Consider the following 9,659-nt stretch of genomic DNA (forward strand, 5'->3'; position numbering starts at 1 on the left):
TCCATTAAATTTTTGGCTGGTTCGCCTGCCCTTTTCCACCCTTCGCATCCTCATTCTCGTGTTTCCTCTTCAGGGCCCGTTTGCTCGAAGCGTTAACGGCGGCTAAAGTTAGCCGCAGTACCTAGGAGAGGGATTTTGAAATCACGTGACTGGGCTCGGTAGGGATCCGGGAAAACATGGCGGTGCCCCGGTGAGTGAGCGCCGCTCGCTTTAAAACTAATATGTCGTTGTAGCTGCAATATCGGGCGCGTTAGTCATCAACGATTGGTGAAGGAGACTTTCGCTTTGCCTTACCTCACTTAAACCGCAAAGCATGAGCAATCACCTCGTCGCATTTTTAGCTAGTCTTTCGATTCTGGCCATTCCTAAGCCTAAATGAACGCGGTAATTGTCGCCATGGCAACGTCTTTGAAAAGTGGATTGCCTTGCACGTGCTGGCGTCTGCAGTAGTAATTGTTCTAAAGCAAAAAGTCTAGCGTTCTCGATGCTCGGTTAATTTAGAAAAATGTCTATTGGGACCAACGCGCTTGAGCAAACTTAGAGCGGTAAACCAGCGGTCAAAAATGTCAACCCACCGGTTGCCGCCATCTTGCCTGTTTGCCACATTAGTGATCACGTGACGTTAAGATGGTTGCGCCCAGAGGTGGGCCAGATCAGATTGGCCAGATCGCGGTCAGCAGATGGGCGCTCTGGGGCTGCGTTCGAATCTTACTTGAATGGCGTCGAGTCGCATCAGGTCACGTGACAAGACAGATCCAGCAACGCTGGACGCGGCTAGGTTTTCGAACGCAACGGGTACGAGAACTTCACCCAGGAGTGAGATAAAAGATGCGTTTGATTTACTTACACCCCCTGTGCCGGTGCAGAAAAGTGTAGGGCAGTCTACTTCCGGTGTATGTATTGAGATACGACCGGAAGTACACCGCCCCACACTCTTCTGCACCGGTGCTGGAGGTGCAAGTAAATCGAACGCAGCTTCTATCTCACTCCTGGGTGAAGTTCTCGTACCCGTTGCGTTCGGAAACTTACCCGCGTCCAGCGTTGCTGCAGCTGTCTTGTCACGTGACTTGACCCGTTGGAATAACTCGGCGCCATTCGAGTAAGATTCGAACGCAGCCCCAGAGTGCCCATCTGCTGACCGCGATCTGGAAAATCTGATCTGGCCCACCTTTGGGCGCAGCCATCTTAACGTCACGTGATCACTAATGTGGCAAACAGGCAAGATGGCGGCAACCGGGGGGGGGGGGGTGCCATTTCCGCTGCAGGCAGTGGGTTCCGGTTTACCGCTCTAAGGTAAGACTCAAGCTCGTTGATTGGGACACTGTTTGCTTTTGTGTGCTATCAATGACCGGCCGACTGAGTCAAGACAATCCGCTTTCCAAAGACGTTGCCATGCCGACAATTATCGCGTTCATTTAGGCTTAGGAATGGCCAGAATCAAAAGACTATCTAAAGAATGCGGCAAGGTCATTGCTTATGCTTTGCGATTAAGTGAGGTAAGGAAATGTGAAAGCCTCCTGCACCATTCGTTGCTGACTAACGCGCCCGACATTGCAGCTACAACGACATATTAGTTCCAAAGCGAGTGGTGGTCACTCACCGGGGCACTGCCATGTTTCCTCGCATCCCTACCGAGCCAAGACACGTGATTTCAAAATCCCTCTCCTAGGTACTGCGGCTAACTTTAGCCGCGGTTAGTGCTTCGAGCAAACGAGCCCAGATGGCGAATAAAGTTCGATGATATACGCCGACTGCACCGTGTATAGTTTCGTTGCACAACTTTCAGCGTGCAGCTTGTTTATTTTCTTCGCGACTAATGTAGAAAAATGTCTTCTACGATGCCATGACTCGATCTGTCTTCTCGTCCAAATAGACCGATCCCACCAAGCGTTCCACGCATGCGTGACGCCGCATAACTGTAGTTCGTAGGAGTCAAACTCCAGTTCACGCGACAGCTCCTGCTGCCTCGTGGTCTGCTCGCGCAAACCTCCAGCAGGGTTGTCGCGCGTGCAGAAAGACTACAGCTCCCACGATGCATATCGGCAGCGGTGGCGTAGTCAAACTAGCTGGTGAGATTGGTCTGGCGGGTTCAGGCAGCAGACGGTACCAACCGATTCATTATTTTACCACGGTGTCGGTTGTTCGCGTTGTGGCGATGGGTCGGGAAGTCAGCGTTGACAAAGCTCTTCACATCAAGATACAATTAACGAGGTAATACCGCACCGTTCGAATTGACATTCCCCGTGTTTCCTCAACAACACCGTCCGACTGACTTCTCACCGCCTCAAATAGCGTCTAGGACAAGGAGCACGAATGCAGACCGGACAGCCGAGACGCGCGGAAGCCAAAACCTCAGTGGCAGCTAGCACCCAGCTCTCCTTCTCCGTTGCCCTCACAGCAACGGTCGCGCCTCGTCTGGCGCGGGACGATCTTTCTGCAGGTCTAGTCAGTTCGGTCACACAAAGAGCGGTGACGATAGTCTACTTCACCTTACGATGGACCTCAACATACAGCACGAGAGCCATCGAAATCAATCCAGTGCTTTCTGAGTGTCGCGTGACCCTGCAGTCCCGCTCACGGTGCTGGATTGCCTAGGGTGACTCGTAGCGTCCGCAGTGGTCCATCGCAAGGTGAAACAAAGCATGCAGAGACTAAAGTCAAAGGAAATGAGCGGGAATCCGCTAGCTTGCTTGTAACCCCAACCCACTAAAATATATAACACAGAAAATAAGCATCGGAACAAAGACCAAGTAATAGGCGGACTTACACTACAAATGCAGTATAAAAAAAAACAAGCCTCCGAGCAAAGCGCAAGAGGAGAAGAGGGAAGTGAATCTCGCTTTGTTTTAATGCCGAAGCAAACCCACATTTCGCACTTCAAAGGAGTGCGCACGAATGAACGTGGAAGGCAGCAGGGTTGGCTGCCTGCCATACAACGCGCCTCGAACTATAAGAAAACAATACCTGATCATCTTTCGACGGCGCCCGAGTCAACGAGATATCAGAGCTCTGCGAGTTATGAGTCGCTTCCGCTCCCAGATATCAGTCTGTGCGCCCTCGTGCATTCTGCAAACCGTCGCAACAACAACAAAAAAAGCATGACAAGAAGGACGACAAGGAGTTGTGCATGACGGTTTCTTTCTTTGCCGCTCCCTTTTCTTTTGCTTGGTGCTTGGTTTCTTGTTTCGCTCTCGTGTAACGCCATCGAACCCCGACGCCCCCGCGACCGTGAAAGACGCCACGTTACCTCCTTTTCCCCCTTTGCTCTTTGCTTTGACGTTTGTTTTTTGTATTGCAATTTTGTTTTTGCGTATAAGTCTGTTAGGGCTCCACGCGGGCTAGCAGTTTCCCGCTCATTTTATTTCTGAGCAACTCACTCGCTGACTGGCTCGGTCTAACTGACCGTAAACACACACAAAAAAAAAGACGAACCGTGCCCATTCCATTCCCATTCCATTCCGGGCAAAAGGCACCTAATTCCATTCCCATTCCATTCCCCTCAACGTTGCTGCCCATTCCATTCCCATTCCATTCCGGGGTAGTGAAAATGCGGAGTGATTCCGGAATCATTCCAATTCCGGAGTGGCAACTCCGCAACACTGGTTGTATCTCTCCTTCAGGCTTATGTATTTGTTCACAGATGCGTTGAAGTTGGTCCATGCGAGCGGCTTTAGTGCGCGCCCAAAGTGCTCGAGTAAAATGGTTTCAGTGGATATTATAACACTCGATGAGTTCTCTGCAGCGTTATCACGGTCATCAAGATGAGTGGTGAATGACTGGTATTCTCTAATCTACGAATATGTGTAAAAACAATGTGATGTTTACAGCGAGGTTTGACATAGGTGTCTCCTCTGTAAACGGGTAGGATATGAGAATATCATTAACACGTATTGCTTAGCATGCAGACTCTCGTGACTAACGGAATGATATGTAGAAAATATAACTGGATTTTTATTACTAAGGCGAATTTCTAGCTTGTAGACGATTGACCTTTTTGATGTCATGCTAGAGAGACCACCAGTGATCAATAAATTGGTTCCAATAAATTTAGTTTGTTCTTCTCTCTTTCCTTTTTTTTGTCGATTTTTAGGTCAGGTTGCAAAACTTATTTACCAGTATTTTTTTTAATCACTCCCATAGTGTCCATATCATATATTGCTGACAAACAGCAAATGGCTTCGTTTCTAAGCCGCGCCCTTGGCGGCACCGCAGGCTTTATTGATATATGCTGATATGAAACTCCTTAGTATTCCTGGAAGATGAACGGAGCATGTTGGTCACAAATGTTTGTTTCATCATTTTTTTTCTTCTTTCTTTTACATTTAATGGACAGGTAACCGTGGCAGCTTGAGCTACGCCTGCCGCGACTCAGAAGAAAATTTGGCAGCACTGAGCCAACTATATGGTGCGCTAGCCCACCTTACCATCGAAATCACCAAACAGTATAGCGTTCTTTTTCATTAAGCGGAAAACAGTCGCAATATATTGATTACAGGACTATATAGATTAACATATGGTGCTCAGGAACCAACACAGCCTTGTTTTCAGTTCCTGCGAAATAGCAGAAAAGCCAAACTTCGGCAATTTCGTTAACATTTGTATATTGCATGCTTCACAGCTTCGGGTATTCTTCGCGGTATGCATGTTTCGTGTTTCTTCGAAGATGGCCGTCAGTGAGTATTTCTATAGATCGATACCTCGTTTTCTTTCAACTAAAATAAAAAAAGTAAAGAAGCCGTTATACAATTTCGATTTGAAGGTAACATACAGATCTAAATCCGAAACCCAGAGACAAGACGGCCGGGCTTGACAAGACTCAGAAAGGTGCTACGGATACTTTAGCATTATTTAGTCTTAATGATGGGTCAATGGCTCTGGAGACGGTGAAACTAATTAGAGACTACGATCCTGCGAGTCATAACTCGAAATCGTGCCCCAAATACAAGGAGGGGGCGCTAAAACAACATTGGGGGAAGGTAGATTGGCCTAATGCCGACATAGCCGGTCGGGCTATCGGAACCACGGCGCTGCACCCAGCTCAGATCGCCCGTTTTGGATGTACGTTATTCACTCTTTATGTTTATTCCAAACTTTCTATGAGCGGGGCGGGCTTGCTAGGTTTAGGCGGGCTGCTTTACGCGCTGCTTTATAGGTCTATCGGCTGTCAAGTGAAATTAGCTGTAAGTTGTATTTTGGTGCATTTTATTTTGTCGCTGTTCAGACTGCCGGGCCGAGCTTAAAGAACTGCTGGAGAAATATGTCAATCAGTGGAACGCCACAACGAAGGACACAGGTAAGCAAATTTTGGGTAACGGTATCTGTAGCTTTTACGATGTCCCTTTGGCTGTGCACCACTGGCTTCGAGCGCAACTGATGGGAGTGTTGATCAGTCGATTTTGACATGGGGTTCAGGATTAAGTAACGAGGCCAGATATTCCGTCTTGCTTTGCTCTCTGCAGAATCCATTACTTTTCTGCTATTTTTTGTGCTTTCTCATCTGCTTAAGCAGCTTCTGTGCTCTAGGAGCGATGGTATCGTACTGCTTGGTGCCGCAATGTCAGAGTAACGTGATCAGTCCAAAGTGCAGCTTTCACATCTACTTTAAGGAGGCACCGGTGCATAAAGACACAGGGTATACTGAGAGGCTGTTTTAGCATCCAAACTTCATGGAAAATTTCTGGTTGCTCTTGGAAATGGCTTATAACAAAGTCCACCAGACTACATCTGCATAGCAGGGCTTTATAATATTTTTTAAACTGCTGACAATGTCTTATCTATAAATATATTTTGTGCATGTGCGATGCATGGTCCATGAATCTTAACTAAGATAAGAACATTTAATATTAATTTTTATTTGCTTTGCTTTCTTCGAGGTCTGTGGAACGGTGTAAAAAATAAGTGCAGAAAATGTTAGCTGAAAAGGAAAACAATGAGGAATTCAAGAGCAAGTTCTGAACTTTTCATTTATGTTTCGAACTTCGTGAAAGCTTACTGATTTTCTTCTTAAAATCACTCGTCGCAGAAGAAGCAGTCCTCAAAGAGGGAAAACTGCATGGAGCACAAGCTCCTGAAAAGGCTGCGACAAGATTTTAAAGGCCAGGGGTACGTATAAAAACCTTTTTGTAGAAAAGGTTTTCATATGATGTTGCCATTTTGGTGTTTGGTTAGATTTATTTTTTTCAATGTCATTAACTTTTTTTCCAAGTGTACTAGTCATTTATTCATTCAGGCCCACAACAACCTGTTCAGACCACTGAACTAACTGGAGATTATAGATTTACTGGTTCAGTAACCTTTGCACTAGGAGGGCAGATGACATCCGTTTTTGTTTTCCTAAACATTAGAAAAAGTCAGTGGGTAGCAGGAATGCAACTTTGCGAGTTTGTCAGAGGCCACTTCTGGGGAGCAGTTTCTTAGAACTTCCAATGTTATACTTTGTTGTACAACTCTGACAATCTATCATTACTGCATGTATTTGATGTTTATAGCTCTGTGCATCTTCTGGGCACACGCCAGAAGCTCCTCTTACTGTACCTGCCCTGGCCTGCCCTGCGGAAGAGGCCAAGCCTGGAGCCAACGAGGCCAAGACCAGGGCCAGCGAGGCTGAGAACAGGGCCAGCGAGGTCGAGACCAGGGCCAGCGAGGCCAAGACCAGGGCCAGCGAGGCCGAGACCATGGCCAGCGAGGCCGAAGCAAGGGCATCCGAAGCCGAAGCCAGAGCAGAGTCTTCGAAAACGGAGGACGCTGAGGCCAGGGCCGAGGTGGCCGAGGCCAGAGCAGAGGAGGCCACGACCAGGGCAGAGGAGGCCAAGGCCAGGGTGGAGGAGGCCGAGGCCAGAGCGAAGGAGGCCGAAACGAAGGTCGTCGGGGGGAAAGCACAGATGGCCTTCATGCTCGACGATCTTCTCCCTGCTTTGGAACGTATGACTGAATTTACAAATATCTGGAAACTCCCAGGTTATATCAGTCCTTTTATGAGTAGCTATAAATGGTGATAGGTTAAGAACAAAGTGAAAGCTCCTCCCACCTCTTCCCACTTTAGCAGAGCGAACGCTGAAGAAGATGCGACCTCCTCTCCAGCGTTCGCTCTGCTAAAGTGGAAAGAGGTGGGAGGAGCTTCCACTTTACTATTAAAGGGTAACTGCAAAGAAAAAAAAGTTTTTTTTTAAATAGCCTAATTGGGACAAGCATGTCAAAAAACAATTTTTCCGCGAGAAAAAACATTTTTTACAGCAATATTTATTGCGTGAGACTGATTTTAGTTTGCGGCTATTTCGCCCGTTTTAAATCGCGCGCCACGAAGTTGTGATTATGTGACGTCAATCCCAAAAGGTTCTCATTGGCTAAGAGTTTGATTGACAGCTTAGATCTTGGTTGTTAAACCTTTGTTATTCGTTGCAATTTCCTTTTGAGCGGCATATTTTTACGTTTAAAGAATAACCCATGTGATGAGAGTTATTATTCTTTACAAAAGGTTTACAAGACGGGCACTTCCGTTTGGATTCATACAAACAAAAGCTTCGCCATCTTTCATGGCCGCCGAAGTCTGCTCCCGCCTGTCTCGCCTACCTCGACTAATCGTTTCGCCGAAGTGATCAGTGTTTCGTCGTTTCGTGCTGACCCAGGTGCTTGAGTGAGACTTCTTGAAGTGAAGTAGTGTGTGTTTAGCAGCTGTCGCAGGTGTTAGTGATAGGAAGCGACGCGGGGTTTTGGCTTTCATAGCGCGGTTCTTTCGTTTTCCTCTTTGCTTGCTTAGCGTGTTTTTTTTTTTTTTTCCTTGTTTGTGCGTGCAAATGCTGACTTTTCGGAGATGTTAGATGCGTGATCCCGACAGTGAGCCTTCCAGCAGCCATGTCGCCCCGAAAGGAATGCTATTTGGGTGGAGGCAGTCGGGCGTTCGCGTAGCGACAAACGTGTCCAGTTACGTTCTCGTCATATCGCTCTGGAGGCCGTCGAGATTCGCCCCGTGTGCACCTAACGTCCGCGACTAGACAGAAAATAAAAAAAAAGCACTATGTCCACTACATAAAAATGGTCTCAGTTCATGCATCTGTAGGCAGGTACGAAATCGTGCCCAAATTTATTCACACCGCACGATGCAACACGTCGCTGTGCAAACGCAGTCCAACACGAAGCATAAAAACGGCAGATTTAGGACAACAATGCGGAGTCCATTGTTCAATTAAAACGTAGTAATTTTGTTGAAAACGCCCGCGGCTTTTTACTCACGGAATGCGTCGGGAAACTTCCACATTTTGAAACAGAACGAGGCAGATTTACTTTTAAGAACGCTCCCAGCGTCCTCCCGGACCAGTTTGACTGGATCAGCTGACGACGACGGGACTTAACTGGTTGAACGTCAACCCCACAACAACCAATTTGCGCTCCGTGTTAGCACCGCATTACACACACCACAAACGTTTCAGCTCTGTCTCATCGCCGTGTTGCACCAAACGGAACGAGATCGCCGAAACCAACGCAGCGCTGTCGTGAACCTTGGCTCGTGGTTGCGCACTCGTGGATTCTGTGACTCCCTTCGCTTTGAAAGCGCGCACGACGATTACGAACGATACTTTCCATCTTCCGGGAACATCACAGGGGCACTTCTCCGGTCACGTCTTCGCTACATGTGCTCGCAAACCGCGTCAAACCCACCAAACCAAAAAAATACCACGGCCTGGCGTGGTTGCCAGATCTTGCCGGAAGTCGAGACGCTGCGTCGTTCAACTCCGCAACGCAAGGAGAGTGAGGGGCGTGGCGTACTCCTCTTCCGCGGGGGTCGAAAGAGCGGGAGTTTCAAATGTGGAGAAATTCTGACTCTACTAAATTACGTCCTGTGGCGTAAATATTGATAAAAAAAATATTTTTTTTCGCGGAACATTTGTTTTGTGACATGCTTGTCCCAATTAGGCTGTTTAAAAAAAAAAACTTTTTTTTCTTTGCAGTTACCCTTTAACCTGTCACCGACTATATAGTAGAATATTCCCAATTGTTGCGATTACCAAAAGGTCGAGGAGCAGTGGCGTCACGAGGGTCATCGGCACCCGGGGCGGTAGCCCGCCACGACACCCCCCTGCTTTAGAAAGCTTCGCAAGCCATAGGGCGCATGGAATTGAATGAAGGCACTGGGCTTATCCTTTCAAACAAATATTTTGTATTTTCAAGGTGCACCAAACTAATAATATTTTTTTTCTCAGTGTTGGAAAAAGTTTTTTTTTACTTTTTTTTTCTTCTGTTTCGACGTGCCTAACCTATTTGTCCAGGCCTAACTGCCCGATGTTGCGAATTTGCGACATATTCGATTTTTTCTCTAGGAGTTTATTTGCAGCAAAAGAGACTTTAGCAATCGATTACATACACACGTTTGAAGGTACGTCCTCTGGGCGCCGCTATCTTCTTTGCTGGGGAGCGCGTGGGCTGCGCCATAATCCGATTACGGTATGATGCCTTGATAAGGCGTAATCCGATTATGGCACAACCCACAGCGCACCCACGTGCACCCCAGCAAGCAAGATGGTGGTGCCGGAGGCCGTACTTGCAAACGTGTATGCAAAACAAAAAATAAAGTTTAAACCTTTTTTTGAAGGACGCATTCCCTTAATTTCTTGCGTTAAAGGGTTAACAAGCTGCTCCACATCCAGAAATGAGTACTACTGCTG

The 9,659-nt window shown here is 47.3% G+C and overlaps 1 protein-coding gene across 1 annotated transcript; it reads left to right on the forward strand.

Annotated features, from left to right (window-relative positions):
• The first annotated feature begins 4,868 nt into the window (after positions 1 to 4,868).
• Positions 4,869 to 6,995, forward strand: LOC121836530 (translation initiation factor IF-2-like). The gene is made up of 2 exons (XM_042291447.1): positions 4,869 to 4,976; positions 6,489 to 6,995. The coding sequence occupies exons 1-2, from the start codon at positions 4,869 to 4,871 to the stop codon at positions 6,993 to 6,995; spliced, it is 615 nt and encodes a 204-aa protein (XP_042147381.1).
• Positions 6,996 to 9,659: the final 2,664 nt, after the last annotated feature.

The sequence above is a fragment of the Ixodes scapularis genome, unplaced genomic scaffold (assembly GCF_016920785.2).
Source record: "Ixodes scapularis isolate PalLabHiFi unplaced genomic scaffold, ASM1692078v2 PGA_scaffold2__306_contigs__length_199485367, whole genome shotgun sequence".
In the NCBI taxonomy this organism is placed as follows: domain Eukaryota; kingdom Metazoa; phylum Arthropoda; class Arachnida; order Ixodida; family Ixodidae; genus Ixodes; species Ixodes scapularis.